Genomic DNA, 21,569 nt, shown 5'->3' on the forward strand with positions numbered 1-21,569 from the left:
CTTTATCCTAATCCTTGTAGTCTAACTGTTCTTTTCATTGTATCGTTATCCCTTTCCTCCCTAACCCAATCCTTTACATAATCCAAGTTTTTCATTATTTATCCCCTGTATTTTGATCCCAAACTACTCTTATCCTTTGTAATCTGGTTCTTTAGTTTATTTATCCCTCTTCCGCCTCAATCCTTCATTCAAATCATCCATTCACTTAGCCTCTTCTCTCACCTCCACCCTTCCTAACCCATTATATTCCAGTTACATTCAATATAAACTGGTAACTCGTCAACACTTTAATCCATGCGGTAGTAGACGTGGCACTCCTGGATATGGATTACTGATACGACACATCTTTGCCGTGGCTGGCGTGGTGACCTGGATGACCCCGCTACCTGAGATAAACAGTGTGTCGTGCGGTGGCTCGGCCCTGCATCGTCACCTGCCACCGCCGCGTCAATACTAACGCCTACTCTGGGTCCTTTCCTTCCCCAAGTCACGTAACGGCGCCTCCTTGCCCGCTGAGAACCACTTTCTTACCTCTGATAAAGCCTGTTGAACCGAGTGTCATGAAGGCATTATATTGTTCTTATGTTCTAATTGCTTCCTGCGCCAACGCCTACCTTTGTTCCCTTCCCTGGCTGAGTCACCTAGCTTCGCTTCCTTGCCTCCCGTGATCCACTCTCTTTCTCCTGTTAGCGTCTGTTGTGTTGAGTGATATGTAGGTATGTCTTTATGTTGTTCTTGTGTTCCTAATATTTCCCGGCACCGAATCTGTTCCAGTCATCCAACACTGTTTGAAAGGGAAAGGGAGCTGCGGGGAAGGTTACCGGGAACTTGCTAGACCGTGTAATGCTTAAATGAATGCACGCCATCGCGAAATGATGGAGTTAACACACAGAATAATGAAATGTTAGAAAAGTTAACACACGGAGTCACGACACGCTAGTAAGATTAACACGCAGAGTCACGAAACATTAATAAGGTTAACACTCGGAGTCACGACACGTTAGTAAGATTAACGTACTGTCACGAATCTAGCAAACACATAGAGTCATGCCAGTAAAAATACCACACGAAGTCACGAAACACTAGTAAGGTTAACACGGAGTCACGAAACACTAGTAAAATTAACACCGAATTCATTTTCATTCATGTTTATTGTGAAGACTGAAATGGAAAAAAAAAAAAATAGCGTCTACATCCAGATTCTCGAATGAAAAATATTTTATCAGTAATAAGTGTCATGAATACAATTATGAAGACTGAAAAAAGTTCTCATTTCGATTCTCTCTCTCTCTCTCTCTCTCTCTCTCTCTCTCTCTCTCTCTCTCTCTCTCTCTCTCTCTCTCTCTCTCTCTCTCTCTCTCAAAAACTCTGAAGATTGAAAATGTTAAAAGTTTCATCATCCAAAGAAATTGATTAAATTATTTAATTGGTGAAGTAAAAGGTAAATGTAAGTTGTATACGAAAAAAACAAAACAAGAAGTGGGTTGAATACAGTGTGAACAGAATATGAATACTGCGCTAACACTTCAATTCCAACGACAAAAAATAGTCTGAAGGGAGCGATAAAAAAGATCGATTAGGTTAGGTTAGGTTAGGACAGAGCCCGTATTCACAAACACTGCTCTCTCACAACGACTATTTTCAAAGACTCTAGTTGAAGGTACTAATGTTTGTAAGAGTATTTTTATGGTTCTGGTGATGGATTAGCAAGATTTTTAGTTTATTATAAGGATAAACGGTCTTGAAAGTCCTGCTAGCCGTCTCTGGGGACCTAAGAAATTGTAGTGAGAGCATGGCATTTCTGAATATGGCCCAGAGCGAGAGGGGGAGAGAAAAGAGTTTACTTCTCAACCCCACAGATACAATTTCAATATCTCCATGAAGGGAATGATGAGAGAGATGGCATGATGACGTGTACAGCATCAGAGACGTCCAGGAAACGTGTATCTAAGGATTGTTATGGAAGGGGGTGCTGTGAACGTGACGAGGGAAGCGTGGGCAGCGAGGGTGGTGGTGGCGGGCAGGCGGGTGCAAGGCCAGCGTGGGGCGTCCTCTCCAGGCAGGAAATACCCGTTCCATATTGATCTCCTGCCAGTGGAGGGGACGTGCCCGCGCCCTGCCCGCAAGACGCATTGTTGCAGCGGCGTGTGGGGCGTGGCGCGTTGAAAGGATATTGGCAAAAGAGGCTGGCTTGCGGAGAGGGAGGCTTCTGATGGTGGTTGGCAGGGATGTATTGTAGATGAGAGAGAGAGAGGGGGGATGTTGCAGGAAAGGAGGTATACCTGAGACGCTTGTCAGAGGAAATTTAATGGTTGGGAAGTGTATTGTTAGGAGAGTGAGAGAACGAAGATGTAGCAAGAGGAAAGAAAGCAGTTGTGAGGACACGGAGTTACTTAGGAATGTGTGTTGAAGGGATACTGGCTGAGGAAAAAATGGGTGTTGCAGACAAAAGCCGGCTAGGATCTGTTGCAGAGAGGACGCAATCACTCACTTCAGAATGTGTGCTGAAGTCATTGTGATAGAGAAAAATGGATGTTACGGAGAAAAATAGATGCTGTAGGAAGGAAGAAAAAAGAATAAAACAAAATAGCTATTCCTGTATCCTGCTCCATATTTAAAGACCCAAGATTGCTCAGACTTGCTGGCTCGGAAACTCATCCCCACACCCTTGAGCTACTATACTACACACGCACCTGAAAGTATATCGGTGGCAGCCTCAGCCCTCCTCGTGCAGGTGTGTGGGGCGCGGGTCGTGTTGCCAGGGACGGGCTGAGATGTATTCCAATGAGACGCATCCGCTGGCACTGGGCGGGACTGGCTAGGATAGAACAGGGTAGGGTAGGGTGGAGTGGGTAGGGCGACGGTGTACCCCATGGTGGGTGCCGGCGAGGATGGCTGCCAATGGTGACGTAATGCCCGACACGAACACACACACACACACACACACACACACACACACACACACACACACACACACACACACACACACACACACACACACACGGGAGTGGCGATAAACAAGGCACTTTACTCTCATTCTTGTGATAATGTGTAATTTGCTTTTATCTCACAAGTTAAGAGTGTCGGAACTGCCTGGGATTAAGATTTAGGAGAGAGAGAGAGAGAGAGAGAGAGAGAGAGAGAGAGAGAGAGAGAGATTCAGTAAACAAAGTGAAATAACATATACCATTTTAACACAGAAAAGAATTAAGGAAACGAGAGATAATCAAAACGCATAACAAAAAAGAAAAGATGAGTGAGAACGAAGAGGCGTGAAAATATAAGCATCAAAGTTTATTGTACGAGTAGAATACTTCACACACACACACACACACACACACACACACACACACACACACACACACACACACACACACACACACACACACACACACACACACACACACACACACACACAAGCCAGAGGACCGGGGTTCGATTCCCCGGCCGGGTGGAGATATTTGGGTGTGTCTCCTTTCACGTGTAGCTCCTGTTCACCTAGCAGTGAGTAGGTACGGGATGTAAATCGGTGTGTGGGATGTGCCTGGTCTCAGGCCTATCCGAAGATCGGAAATAATGAGCTCTGAGCTCGTTCCGTAGGGTAACGTCTGGCTGTCTCGTCAGAGACTGCAGCAGATCAAACAGTGAACCCCCCCACACACACACACACACACACACATTCATGTAGGAGGGGAGGAGCAGAAGAGGCGAGGGAAGGCAAGGCAAGGCAAGGATGAGAGACGTGGCGGAAGGAATCAGAGTGCAGTGCCTATCAAGCAACTCTAACCTCTATGCTTATCCCGAGGACTTGCAACATGGCTTTACTCTGTACGTCTACATGTGTGTGTGTGTGTGTGTGTGTGTGTGTGTGAGATAACGTAAGGTAAGCTGTAAGAATCTTTCGGGTCTTTCCGTGGCATTTCTTATGCATAAAACGCTTACCAGTTACTCACAAATGATCCCTGTTTAGAAGTGTGTAATGCTTCAAGATCTACCTGGTTAATGAATCTATTCCATGACCTTCAAGAATTAATAAGCTTCATCAGCCCAAGACGTGGCAGTACCGGTTTTAAATCTTGCTTATCTAATTTATCATTTCTATTTATGAAAATATTGTGGCATTTTTTGAAGCTCCCTACTGATTCGACACTACTAACCTGATTACTGAGTGTGTTCCGTAAGGGAAGCTGCAAGAAGCCTCTGCAAGACATACCTGCTTATTTCCACTATCGTTCTTAATTGCAGTATATTGTGTTATAATTCTCTTCTATTCACCTAACTCTATAGCTTCCAGCTTAGCCAACAGCGCATACACAACACAGCCCGCCGGAAGTGGTGGCGCGTGCGTGTGTGCGTGCGGGGGAAGGCAAACATCATTACGGGAGGAGAAAGTGGATATTTGAGTGAGTGTCGGGGTGAGGTGTTCTTGTATGTAGGACAGGCGACGTGCTGCACGACCCGCGCCAACACAGTGCCGGTGCCGCCGCCGCCCCGTGCACGCCGCGGTGATGCTTTTTTGGCACGGCACTGCAGCCCCGCCACGCCCTGAAGAGTTCATAAGAAATGGAAAAAAATGCTATTGGTATTGTATATAAGTTTTTTTTTCTTGTATTTTACCTTTTTTTTATGAAACTACCCGCCCCTAAAAAAATTCTCTCTCTCTCTCTCTCTCTCTCTCTCTCTCTCTCTCTCTCTCTCTCTCTCTCTCTCTCTCTCTCTCTCTCTCAACTTCATAGTTTTGCTTTTTAAACCATTGTCAAGATTTTGGATGCAGGAAGCACCGGACATTGTACACATTTTTTGTTGCCTTTTCGTCTTTTCGTCAATTCCGCTGCCCATGTGTGGAAGACTGCCCCGGTCCCTTGTCCTTGCCCCCAGCTGAGCATGATACACCGCCGCCTCGTCTGTGTGTGAATGAGGGCAACGTGTCAGTCCTCATCTTAAAACCACGTGGCCAGAGTGACCTTTCCCGAGGGCATGTACGGCTACACACACACACACACACACACACACACACACACACACACACACACACACACACACACACACACACACACACACACACACACACACACACACACACACACACACACACACACACACACACACACTTTCTCTCTCTCTCTCTCTCTCTCTCTCTCTCTCTCTACAATGAGTTCGTTCACCTGTCGTTTATGACGTAACACTTACAATTCAACTGGATTATCTTGCCATACGTTATTACCTCCTCCTCCTCCTCCTCCTCCTCCTCCTCCTCCTCCTCCTCCTCCTCCTCCTCCTCCTCCTCCTCCTCCTCCTCCACGCAACACAGCATCCCTCTATCCCTTGACCGCACCGAAGTATCTATCTAATCGATGGACTTGAAGTGGAAGTGTCTCGGTCTTGGGTCTCGTTTACTCGACACATTAGCGGCTGTTTGTAATCTCATGACCTCCTTGCTGCTGCGGTGGGTGTTATTTTTAGCTTCTTAGTATTGAAAGTGGTTTTATTTATTATTTTTTTCTGCTACTTTTTATTTGGCAATTTTATTTATTTTATCGTACTAAAGTTGGTGATTGATGTTTCAGTCGTGCATTTATTTATTTATTTATTCTTTAATGTTACGTGTCAGCAGTTTTTGTCTTGTTAAATTAAAGCAATGAGGTTCGTTTTATTTTGTTTTATTTTTATTTTATTTTTATTTATGTATTTATTTGTTTGAGTATAAGTATCAAGGAGACTGACTAGTGATAAGAGAAAAAAAAGTATGTTCAATTTGTCGCGCCCTTAAAAAGTAAATAGAGATAAGAATAACTACATTTTAAAAAGTCAGCCAATTTACTTATCTTTCGAAACTTTAACTTGAAAGAAGGAACAGAAACGAAAACCGTCAAAAAGTTCCAGAGTTTACAAGTGAAACCGATGTAAGGGATTAACTATTAACTGCCTTTTACCTTAACAATGTCAAGTAGCAGTATTCAAATTTCAACACGCAAAACATTTCCAATCCCTTTGCCTAGTCACCCACTGTCCTCACAAAACCACTTCCCAGCCTCTCACTTTCATCCCAGGACTGCAGAGGTGGACTGCTTAAGTGTAAGCCAGATCTTGGGAACCCCACCTTCCTTGACCAACTGGAGAGAAGGGAAAGCAGGGAGCTGTGCATTAGACAAGCGTGGAATGTTCCCCAAAAATTATAGTCGTGCCACTAGTTTTCATGCGTCAGGCTTAGTTAGGATGGGATGAAGAGAAAAAAAAAAAGAAACATATACAAGTTTGTGGAGAAGAGAAAATATGAAGTTATCCTTGGAATTGAAAAGTGTAAAAGTGTGTTGGTGGGCAGTGGACAAGATCTTACATTGAACGAAAGCGGGTCGCCGGGGATTTAATATGCATACGTAAAAATTGGCGTGGTTTTGAGAATTGGGGTTATGTAAGAGAGGGACATGGCACATAAATAAAATATGACTAGAAATATTAACTTGAGCCTTTTGAAAATTTGGGCTATGTGAGATTTAGATTAGAAATATAAGACTTGTAATACTTACTTGAGTCTTGTAAATTTGGGTTATCTGAGGTTAGACTTTAAATATAAGACTTGTAATGTTAATTTATTCTTTTGGTCTATTAAAATTTTGGATTGTGTGAGGTTTGAATTAGAAATATAAGACTTGTCATACTAACTTGAGTCTTTTGAAAATTTGTGTTATGTGGGAGTAAGATTGTAAATATGCCTTGTAACGTTCATTTTAGTATTTTGAGAATGAAAATTAAGTGAGGGTTACTGTAAATGTACGAACGAAAGACTTGTATTTGAGAACTGCTGTCTTTTAAACATTCGGTTTATACAAGGAAGATCATTTTATATGTAAGAGATGCGTTGACCTAGAGCTACAAAAAAAAAAACTACGAAAAAAAGGTAAAGATTATTAAAGGGGAAAAAAAATAAGGTATCAGAGAAAAGAAAATACTAAAAATGATGAAAAACAGAACCAGAAGATTGAAAATGAAACTAATGAAAAAAAAAATCCATAAAAAAGGTGAAAATATCAGACTTAAAAAAAATAATACTCAATGCCAGACAAAAGAAAAATAAACTAGATGTAAAAAGAAATCGTAACTCTGGTTCTGTTCAAAGGCTTCTCTCCATCACTGTGCATTCGCCCCAATACAAAACTCGTATTTATTGATGAAAGTAAGAGTCACATTCTCACCTTGGACTTAAATTAGCATGTACAGATGAAGAGAAAAAAAATAATCCAGCATTAGTCATCTGCTATAAGAACATGAAGGCAGTAAATTTGTAGGTTTGATGTTCATTTCTTTTTTCTTTTGTCTGCAGCGGATGGAAATATCTTAGAGAGAGAGAGAGAGAGAGAGAGAGAGAGAGAGAGATGGGGGGCAGAATTTCACACATTGAACTGTAGAGAGACATTGTAAATTGGCAACAAAAAATTCTCTCTCTCTCTCTCTCTCTCTCTCTCTCTCTCTCTCTCTCTCTCTCTCTCTCTCTCTCTCTCTCTCTCATATCCTATTTTCTTTCACGTAAGAAATAAATAGCTCAAATTAGATAAGAATATATAAAACAGACGAAACCAGAGAGAGAGAGAGTAGGGGGATGAACGGTCAACGCCTGTGTGAAGGAGACGTGCAGTGAAGCGGAAATGGATGAGAATGAGAGAAGAAAGGAAATAACGAAGAAGTAGAGGAACAAGAGAACTCCGAGAAATGGTGGAAAAAAGTAGATAATAATAATGGCAATAAAGAAAATGGCAGCAATAATTATAATAAAAAAAAGAAGAAATAATAATCACAAGAAAAAGAATGATGTTAGTGATAAGAACAGGAAGAAATAAGAGCAATACTAATAGTGGCAAGGAAAACAAGAATATAATGATAATATGAACAGAACGATATCGAGATTTTCCTAAAGTGGCGCTAGTCAAAGAGGTCATTGGCACTTTTACTATTTGCAGCGTAGGAGGTCAAGACGCAGCGGTTCCTCGTGTTGATCAGACAAGAGCTCTGACCTGCAGTGTAATCAGGCGTCCTTGAACACCTCACGCACTACGAGTCTTACGCACGTGTTCAGAATGCCCTCTCCCTCACCAATCACTCAACAAGACCATTTTCACAGGACTGGAGAGATGATTAGCTGGGTTCTTAAGGATCCTTTCTTTTTTATTATTTCTGTTAGGGCAGCACAAATCTCCTTCAAGTTATCTGTTTTTCTTGATTTTTAACCGTTAATTCCAACCACATTTGTCACGGTAAAGCTTTGCACTGAATATGAGGAGAATCTTACGTGATTTGATGCTACATAGGTCTCATTGTTCACTGCGCTGCTCATTGTTCACTGCTAAACTGGGGAATTCTTTAAGTTACCCGAATTTCTTGACCCATAACTCTAAGTCTCGGTGAAACATTGCACTGAATTTGAAAAGCTATTAGATACGACAGAGAAGACCCGAAATGCATGACTTAAGAGTTTCAAACCAGCAGTTCCTTCCTGAATACGTGGTATCAACAGTGAGTGGAGGGAAACTGGAGGAGAGAGAGAGAGAGAGAGAGAGAGAGAGAGAGAGAGAGAGAGAATCTGAATGCATGGCGTGTTATGGAAAAGCTGGGCACGTTGGTCTTCATACAAGTAAGTGGGAGTGTATGCGTGTTTTGGGGACACAAGGGGATCGCTTCCCGTGTAAGAAAGGTCTGGTGACTTTGTGCATGCTTGGCAGTGTAGTGTATTTCTTATTCTACACTGAGTTGGCACTGCTAGCTAGGGCTTTGGTGGAGAAAAGGTAGGAAAGGGAGGCGGTGTTACGAGAAGAACGTATATAGTAGAAGTTCTGAGACTGACTGCCTTAGTGATAGGTTGATGGACTGATTCTCTTGACTGACTAAGTAGCAAATAAACTTACCTACTGAGAAAAAAAAAGTAAAATATAGTTGACCTCCCTGTTCGTTACTCTTCACAATACATGTACAAACCTCCTTTAAACCTTCCAGGCAACTGCACTCCCTCTCAATCAACACGACTTCTCACACATAACTCTCAGACACACGACTTTGCGGGACCATATTCTGAATTACTTTTGGCTGCATCTCCACTGGATTTTTAAGTGCTTTCTAGTTCTACTGACAAACGGACAAGAATTCACGTTATTAACTGGAGAAACTATTGGGTACATAGTTAACCGTCTCCATAGCTATTGAAGATGGTCATAGTGAGAAAGCAAGGCGTTTCTGAATGCTGACATGATATGCATCTATTCTTAAACAAGTGGAGGAACGAAGGGGAGACACAAGGGATGAGTGGGAGAAGAGCAGACGGTACACGAACACAATAGAGTCAAGTGCAAGGAGACAGGTAACCATGACAGCTGCATGGAGAGTCTAGCGGTCAGTAGGAACATTGTGTCGGAGAAAGCACCGCAGCCGTGAGAAGAATGGCACAATGGAATACAATGCTAAGCCCGTAGATGTGTGTAGTTGGGAAATGACTGTATTCTCTCCTTCATTTCAGCGTTTTGGATCCACCTCTTCTAATTCGTATTGAAGTATTGGTGTGTTGAAAGATGTTATTGTCGTTGCATTGATATAGTTAAACACGGGTTATGCACGGACAGGAGAGAGAGAAAGAAAAAAAAAGTTGAAATGTGTTTAATGATTTAGTAGCCCTTAGTGATATTTTTATACAACTTTAACAACTTGTTTTGAAAGTATAGGTAGGTAGATTTATGAGTATTGTTATGATTCTAATGATAGTTAATCAGGAATCAGTAAACAGGAAGGTAACTTACTAGAATGTAACAAATTGGTATTATCTCGATCTCTTCCAAGTCGTATTTAAGTATTGGCGTGTTAAAGGATGTCAGTGTTATTCTAGTGATAGCTAAACATAGATTCTGCATAAGCGGGAACAAAAGGAAAACCCGGCTTTTAATTTCTGTGACTTTTAAAAATGTCCCTTCTCTTGACCGCTTTGAACTGGCTCGTAATCACAAACGTCACTATCGCAGTTCTGTGTGACAGTTGAACGGAAATTTTTCATAATAAACTAGAGAGAGAGAGAGAGAGAGAGAGAGAGAGAGAGAGAGAGAGAGAGAGAGAGAGAGAGAGAGAGAGAGAGAAGCACCCATGAGAGCGTGTCTGATAACTTGCGTGACCTTTCGAAATAGTCAAGAACACAGGACTGGAGTAACTTAACTGGTGATTCTGGTGACAGTTAAACAAAGATTCTACATAATAAACAGGAGGAATAATGAAAACGTGTCTAATAACTCCAGTGGTCTTTGAAAGTAGCCTTGAGAGAGCACCTGGTAGAGTAGCATGCCTCGTACGAGCTGTGTTGCTGCTTGGTATTCAAGACGCGAGCCTGTTCATGTGACGCAGGCAGCAGGAGATTAACCCTTACACTACCGTGGCGTCCTTTTCATTGTATTTTTATGTTGTTAAAAGATTTTTTCGAGTTGAGAATGGCTTTTTTCATTATCAAGGGTATTCGTGTTAAGAATGACTTTTTTTCTCATTATCAAGGGAGTTTTAGTTAATGAGACTTTTTTTTTTCTCATTGGCAAGGGTGTCCTAGTTAAGAATAAGACTTAATCATTAGCAAAAGTGTTCGTGTTAAGAATGAGACTTTTTCATTACCAAGCGTTTTCGAGTTAAGAATGAGACTTTAATCGGTGCTACTTTAGCGTCAGGTCTACCGCCATATGTGGCCTACCCAGGTGCAGCCTGAGGTCTACTGCGTGACCCGCGTCCCTCCGGGACCCTCCCCGCGTAACAGAGAAGGAGAATTCAAGCCTGTGTTACGTTGCCCTCTAATATTTCTCTTTGTATTAGATATACCAATGTTCACAGTAACGACTCTAACAGGAAAATCTACCAGTATTACAACTGACTGATTCAACATGTGCCGAGAGGTGTGTACAGCCATAGTTTCTCATCAACGACGAGGAAAGATGGTAGGAACAACAGATAACCCCATCCAAATTGATGAGGCAAGATTTTCCTGGTCGACGGAAGTACAACCGAGGAAGGATGCTGAATGGAGACAACGCTCCTCTCTCCGAGGACAGTGACGCAGAACAAGAAAACAACAGAAACCAGGGGCGTAGAATTGATGGGTCTTGGGTGTTTGGTCTTAAACAAGGCTCAGACTGTCGGTATTTTTGGGTGGAATGGCGTGACGGCAACACTCTTATCCCTATTACTGAAAGGGAGTGTGCACATGGTTCGGCGGTTCATTCAGATGAGTGGCCTGCTTATAGCAACCTAGATGCCATGGGGTACCAGCATTTTACAGTGAACCACCAGCAACATTTTGTGGATCCAGTGACAGGAACACACACAGGCAATTGAGCGGTCGTGGTTGGACGCTAAAACGGTGATTCTGAAGAGAATTTTTACCTTTCTTCCGTATCTATTTAAGTCATGCCTAGGATATGTACAAATTAAGTGTTTATCGCTAAAATAAATGTATGGAAATGTGTGATGTCCATGAGGGAGGGATAATGCAGCGGTAGACCTCACGCTATAGTGCTAACGGGAGGTAGATCTCACGCTATAGTGTGGTAGACCTCACGCTAAAGTAGCACCCTTTAATCATTAGCAAAAGTGCTCGAGTTCAGATTTTTTTTTTTTCCTCTCTCTCCATTAGAAAGGTTACAGTCATGTGGTTGGTGAAGAGCAACCTACTCACTGATCATATTGTTAGTGCAATCATCGGGGAGATCTCCAAAAGATGAGATAGATTTATGGATGGTGGTGGTAAGCGAAGGTCCATGGTTAAGTTTGTCTTGTATAGCGACCGCCACGTGTAGACCTGATGACTTCTCATAACCTCATTTACATTCTTATCTTACTTCCTCTACTGTGACAGGCAGGTGGAGTAGTGGCTGGGTTTAATGCACTGGCCTTGACTTTCTGTGGTGGAAGTGAGAGAGTCGACTGAGGTTTGCCTTGAGACTGCTGTTGGAGAGAGCTGGCCGCGTGGAGAAAGTCTGAGAAGTGAGAGAGGACCTAATTTGCTTATCCTTTATTTTTATTGATTTATATTATTCATTTATCAATTTAATCTTTGTTATATTTACTTTCATGTATATCATCATGAGTTACATATTACTTACAAAATTGATAATGTGCCTTTACTGGGGAGCTTATCTTATATATATATATATATATATATATATATATATATATATATATATATATATATATATATAAGATAAGCTCCCAGTAAAGGCATTATCAATTTTGTATAATATGTAACTCATGATGATATACATGAAAGTAAATATAACAAAGATTAAATTGATAAATGAATAATATAAATCAATAAAAATAAAGGATAAGCAAATTAGGTTCTCTCTCTCTCTCTCTCTCTCTCTCTCTCTCTCTCTCTCTATATATATATATATATATATATATATATATATATATATATATATATATATATATATATATATATATATATATATATATAAGATAAGCTCCCAGTAAAGGCACATTATCAATTTTGTAAGTAATATGTAACTCATGATGATATACATGAAAGTAAATATAACAAAGATTAAATTGATAAATGAATAATATAAATCAATAAAAATAAAGGATAAGCAAATTAGGTTCTCTCTCTCTCTCTCTCTCTCTCTCTCTCTCTATATATATATATATATATATATATATATATATATATATATATATATATATATATATATATATATATATATTTGTTTTTTTATTTTATTTATTTTTTTTTTCACCATATTTTTTCTGTTATTTGTTTATTTATGACCCTCTTATAACAATCTGAGTTACCTATCATCATATCTCGTGTGTCAATTTTCTGTGCCAAACATTTGCTGCTGGACTGAACATGAAACTAAATATTGTTATAATTCTAGGAAAGCACAGCCGCAATAGTAAAGGAAACAATTCTCAAAACTCGACAAAATAACCAGGTATTTTTGCGAGGTTATTGGTAGCAGTGGTGAATGATAATGCAGGATACAGTGAGACCGTGATAGAGGCGTGGTGAATGAGAACTCTTCTTGAAACTAATAAAGTAACCACGTGTTTTTACTCCTGCGTGGTTGTTGATAGGACTGATAATACGGACAGTGCTCAGGCCATGATAGAGGCGAATCCTAGGCAAAAAAAAAAAAAAAAAAAAGGGACACCTTGAAGCTCCACAAAATAACTTCGTACTCTTATTCCTGCGTGGTTATTGATAGCAGTGGTGACACAGACAAGGCAGGCCATGGGAGAGGCAAACACGTGGCAAAGCAAGGATACTTCTTGAAATTCAATAAGACGCCTCGTATTTTTCCAAGGTTGTTGATAGGAATGGTAATACAGATTATAAGTCCATATCCTTAAACACTTGTGTCCGCACCTCGATTACTTTCAAAAGCCTTTATGGTGGGTGAAGTTACACGGGTTTTTAAGTGTGTTTTTTTGTCGTTTCCGTAACAGATTAACAAGATTTCTACCTTATTAACATTATAAACAGTCTTCAGAACTCGGCTAATGATATCAGTTGCCTTTGAAAACAGTTGTGTTGAGAGAGCGAAGCGTTTCAGAATACGATCTGGTGAGGTCGTGGTTGAGGCATACACGTGGCAGACTCAGTGCTTCCTGCCTGGCGCCCTTCGTTCGTTCAGTCGCCGTGCTGAGGTGAGCGACTGCCTGCTGCTGTATCCGGGAGAGCAGCAGGCATGATGAAACAGGTGGCCGCGGCAGCCTCGGGTTCTTTACCTGCTCTTCCTCTTCCGCGCTTCACCGTTGCCTAGGCTATTAATTTTGTCCATTGCTGTCTGTACTGTACCCTCCTCCTCCTGTGGTGAAAAAAGAATATGAATTGAGGGAAGCTGCAGGGAGCCGTCAGGCCTACACGTGGCAATCCCTGTTTTGTGCAAATGTATGTTGTGTTCATATTCTGAGCACAGCGCGTATGTAGTGAGTTCCTGTTCACGTGGACTGCTAGAAGGGGGAAAAGGTTGATTTTTCTTTGCTTTGCTGATTTTTCTTTTCTTTTCTTTTCCATGCTCACGTTACAGCTTTATTTTGCATTTCAACATTTCAACATTTATTTTTTTTTATGTCAGTGTCGGAAATCATTTATTCAACAATTGCACAAGGGAAGGAGAATGCATCTAGTCTATATTTTACATTTCCATATTTTAACATCTATTTTGCATATTTTACTTTTTGACACGTGTGGAAGGGTAAGAAAATCAATCAGTCAGTATGACGACTCATTCACCCTCTTGTCTCGTCGCACCAAGGAATTGATTATCACATTGGGGTCACATGGCTCGTCCACTCACGACGGTGGCTATCAGACCCAGTACTTTGGAGATAGGCGGCCAGACGTGGTGATAATGGTAAAGGAGAGTACTGTACTGGAGACCTATGATCTTACCGTGACACTGCACCGTGTTCTTATAAACGCTTGCCCCATCTCTCTCTCTCTCTCTCTCTGTTGGGTTTCAAAGATGACCAGTCAGACTCTTATGGGTGTTTTATTTTCTTATTGATGATGCGGAACCTAGGTTACTTCAAACTATCACTGGAATAGTAAAAGCAACCTTAAAAGCTCTAGTAACTACCGCTTCATGCTGGTGAAATTGAATTGCTTGAGAAAACAGCCTCTCGTGCGATCTTAAGAATAGTGAATAAGGAAAGGTGTAACAAGCCATCGGGCCTAGACTTGGCAAGAAGATAAGGGAAGCTACAAAACGCAAGACGCTATCAGACTGACACGTGGCAATCCCTCATTTGATAAAGAAACTACACGTGCTTCATGACATAATAAAGTGTCTAAGAACTATATCAGAACCTGTGTCTTCAGAACATAGGAAAATACGAGACACTGCGTGACGCCACCAGGCCTGCACGTAGCACCAAATAAAAAATATTTATGCCCAGCAGCCATTGCGCCATGATACATAAGCACAACTCGTGAATAAGCAGATTTCATACCATTGCGTAAGGTGTCTAATGAGTGTCCGATGTCACACATGTAAATAGCCTAAAAGGAATTAGTTATAAGCAACGCGGCATGACACGCTAGTATAATTCGAGAATAAGTAGAATTCATGTAACGCGTCTCTTGTCACACACGCAGTGAATAGCCAAAAACTAGATAAATAAGATATAAATGATAAAACAGCCAGTCATGCACATCAAACATTACGGCATGATACATTAACATAATTGGATGCTAAGTAGAATCCATATTTCTTTGGTTAGGAAGTCCCGTACACGCCACACATCAAACATCACACACAAACACCAGTGACCAGTCCATACATGCTCGTAAATATATCGCAACCTGAATTCTCTCTCTCTCTCTCTCTCTCTCTCTCTCTCTCCATAGTTTATATTATTTGATGAAGAATCTTAAACACGCCAACTAACACACACCAGTCTATACTTGTATGTACTCATCCTGGAACTTGTCACAACTTTTTTTTTTATCCATAAATTGAGTAGTACATATTGGATAAGTTACGTAGTCTCGTACACAGCGTACACACACAAACACCAGCCCATTGTTGACCCTGAGTCACCGTGTTTATTCGTAAGTAGACTCCATGTGTTGACTGAGTCTGGTAATCTCACTCATGTCACATACAACCCAGTGTGAATCATTATTTTAAGTCGTAGAGTTCATGTTCCTTGGTTAGGAGTCTCGTTGTCCCATACACATCAGACACACCCAGACACTAATCTACACACATGCCACAATACGAGTCATAATTCTTATCCTCCAACAACATTTCTGTGAAGCTGCAAGGAATTAAGGGGAGAGGGGAGATGGAGGGACACCATCTGTACACCACTGATGTATTCCAGGAAGTGACATGTTGCCAATAGAAGACTTCCAGTTTTTTTTTTTTTTTTTTCCATTTAGATTAAGTGAAATAAGGTGTAGTGTGTGTGTATGTGTGTGTGACATCTCTCCTCATATTATATAACTTCTGCATCCTTGTGGATGTTAAGTAATGTACTATCGTGGTCACCTCAGTGTACTTTCACAACTATTTTAACAATCTCTTTTGGAAATGTTGTGGGTTTTCAAGGGTTTTTTTTTTATCTACTTTTAACAATATCTGGTGCAAAATTTTGATCACAAAATCCTTACTTCCTACCTTTCATTCCTTCAGTATATAAATAGGTTCCATGTGCAGGAAAGAAGTGTCTGAAAATAGATGCTATAAGATAATAGATGTTGCAAATATTGATTAGCATGCTGATAGATGTGGACTGACAAATATTGGTAGTTACCTTATTATTGTGAATCAGATATTGATTTGCTTTCACTGTGTTAAGAGCTCTCCAATCTCAACTTGGTACCTGCTGATAACACTGTGACTCACCACATTGGAGCAACCTAGGAGTATTTTACCAACTAAATACAAAACTAGACTGGAGTTTTTTCATCAACCTTAATCCTTTGCCTGCTTTTGACACTTGCTCATACCTAATTAAGAGTAAACCAGGAAGCAAAACTAATGTTATAGTTTTCCATGTCTTAAAATTGTACCTGTTCATAACTTTAGGACTCTTAGCAATTAGAGTGAACCAGGATTATTTCACCAGTGAAAGACAAAAGCTAAAGCACTTCAAAATTTGAAAATTACTCTACTATTCATATTCCTGTGAGTTGTGTCTTTCAAAATGCTCAAGATTTGTTTTATCAGAGTATTTTGAGAGCATAGCAAAGCAATTGAGAGCAAAGTTCCCACATCTGCTAATCACTTGTTTTATAAGAAGACTCAGCATACCAGAGATAAGACTGAGGGAAAGCTCACATTACATTGGAAGTGAATGCAGAACATTACTTAATTTCTGACCATGATTGTACCTGTGAAGGGATGGTGGCTATGGGAATGTGGCTCTTGAATCACTAGTGAAGGAGGAGTGAGTAAGCAAAGTCATCAACAAGACAAGATGAGGAACTGCTGAAAGATATAACATATGGTACCATTGCCCTGGTTTGGTATAGGGATGGGGAACTATGTGATGTATGGATGGCTAGGAACTTTGCCAGCTGGCCCTGTAGGTGTACCTCTATTATTAGGAGGGGGGGCAATGTATGCTGGAGTGGATGTGAAGTGAGCACCATTGTCTAGCAGGAATGATACTGATGTCTGGTATTGATGAGATATCAAAGGTTGGCTCTTTTATATGTTGTCTTTAAGGTCATGGTGTGTGATGTATTGGCAAGGAGTGGTGAGATGTATGTGTGACAAACTCTCTAACACCACCAGCTACTTGGCTGACACTATATCACATTTCTCCAACCTGTATTCTTCAGATGTGGTATAGGTGTTGGTGTGTTCTTCTAAAATGACTAAGTGGGATCCAGATATTTTACATTATTTAGGAGATTCTCTCTCTCTCTCTCTCTCTCTCTCTCTCTCTCTCTCTCTCTCTCTCTCTCTCTCTCTCTCTCTCTCTCTCTCTCTCTCTCTCTCTCTCTCTCTCTCTCTCTCTCTCTCTCTCTCTCTCTCTCTCTCTCTCTCTCTCTCTAAGATTTGCAGAAGTTTTTTTTTACCACTGGAAAATGTTGCTCTTACTTCTTGCTATCAGGTCCTTCATTGGCATCATCATCCTCAGCATCATTACTCAGTAACATTCCACAGCAGGTGAAGAAGGGAAGTGTTAAGTCATTCACTATATCACAACAGCAAATGGCATCTTTATGGGGAATGTGCAATATGAATGTGACAATAGATAAAGTGTCTGTCTCCTCTCTTCCTGGGATTTGTAACTGTGAATGTGTGTGTGTGTGTGTGTGTGATTCTGTTGGTTGTTGTGCTATATTAGCATTTATTACTGGTATATTTGTGACATGCTAAGTTTGAACTATACTATCTGTAAAATGTCCTTTGTTAGAAAAGGATGGGCACTCAAGACAGCTGTGGAAAACCAGATCATGATGTGTGTTCTTTTCATCCCACCCTGCACAGCTCTCAGTGACCATGTATATGACTTAAAGCATATCAAATGAAAATAAAACATTGTGAAAGAACTTGAATGAGTCACGAGTGAAAGATGACTTCCACCCTCATCATGAGAAGAGAAGACTTGGGGATATCTTGGGCCCAGCTTGACCATCCCTCCAAGGCCCACAACACCCACACCACTGCACCAACCATGGGTCCCCTCACCTCGCAGTGGCCCATGGACGGCAAGAGCTTGGTGGCCCAGATTGCCTCCACCATGCCCACGCCCCCAGAGTCCCCTCCCCCGAGTCACCAGGCTGGCCCGGCCCTCACCGACACCATCACCAGCGTATGTGACCCCTGCCATCATCATCTCTACTAATGATATGACTGCTTCACTAATGTTCCCTCCACTGCCTCTGCTTTGCCATTGAATGCATGATTTCACTTCTAACCCCATGTATGTCCTGTCTCATAATAGGTTGTACATATCTTTTAAAAAACTCACCCCACACCTGATATTACATAAATTCTTCTGTCTTTTCTCATAAAAAGCTTCATTAGCTCCCAAAAAAAATCTGCCAGTCATCCACACCTGTATTGCAAGGTTATATTTTGAGGTACATATGCTTCCTGATCATGTTGAGCAGATAAATTCCAGAAAGCCTATACCATTAGTTATTGATTCACAAATGTATTATTGAGAATGGATATGTGGTTTATTATCAGGCAGAAATCTATTTGTATATCTTGTGTATAGGCCATTCAGTAACTGGTGAATGGTGCTGCTGACAAGCCTCACTGACCACACTTCACACTCATACCTCAGTGTCAATCAAGCAAAGTATTACAAGTCAGAATAAAGACCCTATTATATTCTGTCTCAGATGCAAAATACATACATCACTGCTTGTGTTGCTAAAATTTTGAAGGTGTGTTTTCATAAAGGGGTTCAGTGACAAATGATCAGCCAGATTTTGTCACATGGGTCCTTATTAACTTAGACAGATGCATATCACTCAGCAATCCTAACTTTGGCCAGGGTTTGTTACACACACATCATTTCTTCATAACAGCAGCTGGAATTTGTCACATTAGAGAAGCACAGATACCCTTCTAGTGTACAGTACATTGACCAACTGTACTACACCTGTAATAGAATCTGTAATGATCCCTGTAAGTGAAGAGCTGATATGATGTTGCAGTCAGTTTTGATGCCTTTCCTGATGTGTTTATAGGTTTACAGCCTTTCCCATTATTGGCAGTATTTCATGGTGTAAGGAATGTGGCAGTTACTTTGAATGATTACTTGCTTTCCATAACTTACTTAATTTGTACTCTGTTTTTTTTTTTATTTGTTTAATTTCAGCAATAGACAAGTAGGTTTTATTAATTCTATCCTTTCAGTTAAGTTATGTACTGGAAATTTAAGATTTATAATAAGTGTCCAGCCATCAAGAGACTAAACTTGCACATGTAGTAAAGTATTCATTGCTGCAGGTAATTAATTGATAGCAACCACAGAAAGAGAGCATTAATATTATCCTCCTAATCATTATAACATGACATTTGCATTGCTCATCGAAGTGTTGATGTATGCAGTCAGTGTAAATTACTCCTGTGCTGATGACACCTCTTTATTCAAGTTTTACAATTTCTATTAATTTATCTGTTAATTCATTATTTTACATTATTCATTTATTCATTTACTTGGTATTTGCAAGCAAGACAAACAGCCCATACATCAGACTGATGTACCCAGAGGAGAAACAGGGCTAAGAAACACTTAATGCAACTCATAACTCAAAAAGATAATTAAACAAACATTTAGTGCAATTAGTATAGCAACTTAGAAAAAAATAATCAGAGTGTGTCAGGCAGAGTGTCAGTACCTTGGCCTGGGCTGATTATAACAGGTTGCTGACACCTAGCCATCTCAGACTTGTTTAGTGAATGCATAGAATGAGACATGCAAGATGCCTGGTGGCTGGCAACTTGAATGTGTCACTAACCTTGTATCCCAGAATTGGTCTCTTGACACCATTGGCTTAAGAGTAAAGGTGAAGGAAAGTGTCATAGTCCAGTATTTATCATTGCTTTTCATGATTAGCTTTTTTTTTTTGTATTTTATGTAATCATCCTATTACAAATTTGTGTGGCTGCTCTGACACCATGACTTGTGTAATATATGCATAGAGGAAAAAATCACAATAGGCAACCAGATCTGTGTGTAACTGTTGCCTTGGTTCAGTCAGTGTCTCAATACCAACACAACTTGTATGATGAACTTCCTTGACCCTCCCCTGTAGGATGTTCATTTTCCACCACCACTGTTGTATTTATGCCTATGTTACAATCCTCAAATGTATTTTATCCAGATAATTTATTATAAACATTGATGTCTTTAATTTTCATCGTTGTAACTTTTCACAGACTAATAAATGTCAGGCATTCTTAAATTTATGTGTGTTTGTCATGCCAACATTTGTCACGCCAGCTTTATTTCATTGTTTGTTATATTACTGATTGCAGGTTTTCTCCCCATTGGTTATAATATGTGAGTAATAAGATATTTGTCTCCCCATGCAGAACGATCTCACCAGCAAGACTACGACCAGCCTAGGATTGCGGAACTTATTGCGGGTGTCCACCAGTAATGCAGACAGATATTTTCTCACCAGAAAGTGCTGTTATGTCTTCCACTGCTTAAACCTGCGCACCAAATTTCATTATCCTGTCATACCAAATAAGGTGAGTCAAGCATTTTGTCAGCTTCACACCTTGTCCCACTCCCTTATTTAACACATACAATGATCATGCACTATTTACATTTATATTGTAAAGCATATGTATAAAAAAAAAATGAATACTTGTTTGGTAGATGAATTGATGTAGCAAATGTTACCACCAGGCTGCCAATTGTTTAGTTGGGAATTATCTTCATAGATGTGTAATAAGAATTGTTTCCCCTCAGCTCATCATCAAGGATGAGTGTGTGGCAGCAGCGCTGGAGCAAGTGGTGGCAGACGAGATGGAGCAGAAGGGACTGGAGGCAAGTGACAAGAAGGCCTATGTCACTCTATTGGCTAAGTACACTGCCAGGGCCAACAAGCTGCTGCATGAGATGAAGGCAGCACTCTCCAGCACCCTCATCAGGTGATGACACTTCTCAGCTCACTATCCAGTGGTGTACAACTCATCTTAGTTAGATTGAGAAAGGAAAATATAAACTTGCTTTAGGAATTGTAATGAAGTTAATTTTATGTAAAACTAATATTTTCTTTTATATCAGATTTTATTTGCATGTACAGAAAAATTATTTGTATGAATTTAACCTTTCATTTAATTCATCTTGTTTTATTCCAGATTAACAGGCTACGTGTTGTTCAAAGTATTCAGCAACTTGTTCTCCTCCGTAACGGTGCATGGCGGTCAGAAGGAGATGATAGAGAGAGCAGCACAGAAGGACATGCCAATTATATACTTACCTCTTCATCGCTCACACGTGGACTACTTGTTTGTCACCTGGATCCTCTTCAACCAACAAATACCGGCCCCCATTGTGGCCGCCGGGGACAACCTGCGCATGCCTGTGTTTGGGTGAGTGTTGTGTCATTGCACAAGCATGTA

At 40.5% G+C, this 21,569-nt stretch overlaps 1 protein-coding gene across 4 annotated transcripts in view; it reads left to right on the forward strand.

Moving 5' to 3' along the window:
• LOC123513905 (glycerol-3-phosphate acyltransferase 1, mitochondrial-like) overlaps positions 1-21,569 on the forward strand; it is a 70,946-nt gene that overhangs the window by 43,398 nt on the left and 5,979 nt on the right. For 3 of the 4 annotated variants that reach the window (XM_045271383.1, XM_045271384.1, XM_045271385.1), the window contains exons 2-5: positions 17,964-18,288; positions 20,529-20,690; positions 20,914-21,095; positions 21,306-21,539. In XM_045271383.1, coding sequence (XP_045127318.1) covers positions 18,049-18,288; positions 20,529-20,690; positions 20,914-21,095; positions 21,306-21,539 — 818 coding nt within the window. In that variant the 5' untranslated portion in view covers positions 17,964-18,048. The remainder of the gene's footprint in view (positions 1-17,963; positions 18,289-20,528; positions 20,691-20,913; positions 21,096-21,305; positions 21,540-21,569) is intronic. The other variant, XM_045271382.1, reaches the window with a different exon arrangement.

This window comes from Portunus trituberculatus, chromosome 37 (assembly GCF_017591435.1).
Source record: "Portunus trituberculatus isolate SZX2019 chromosome 37, ASM1759143v1, whole genome shotgun sequence".
NCBI lineage: Eukaryota > Metazoa > Arthropoda > Malacostraca > Decapoda > Portunidae > Portunus > Portunus trituberculatus.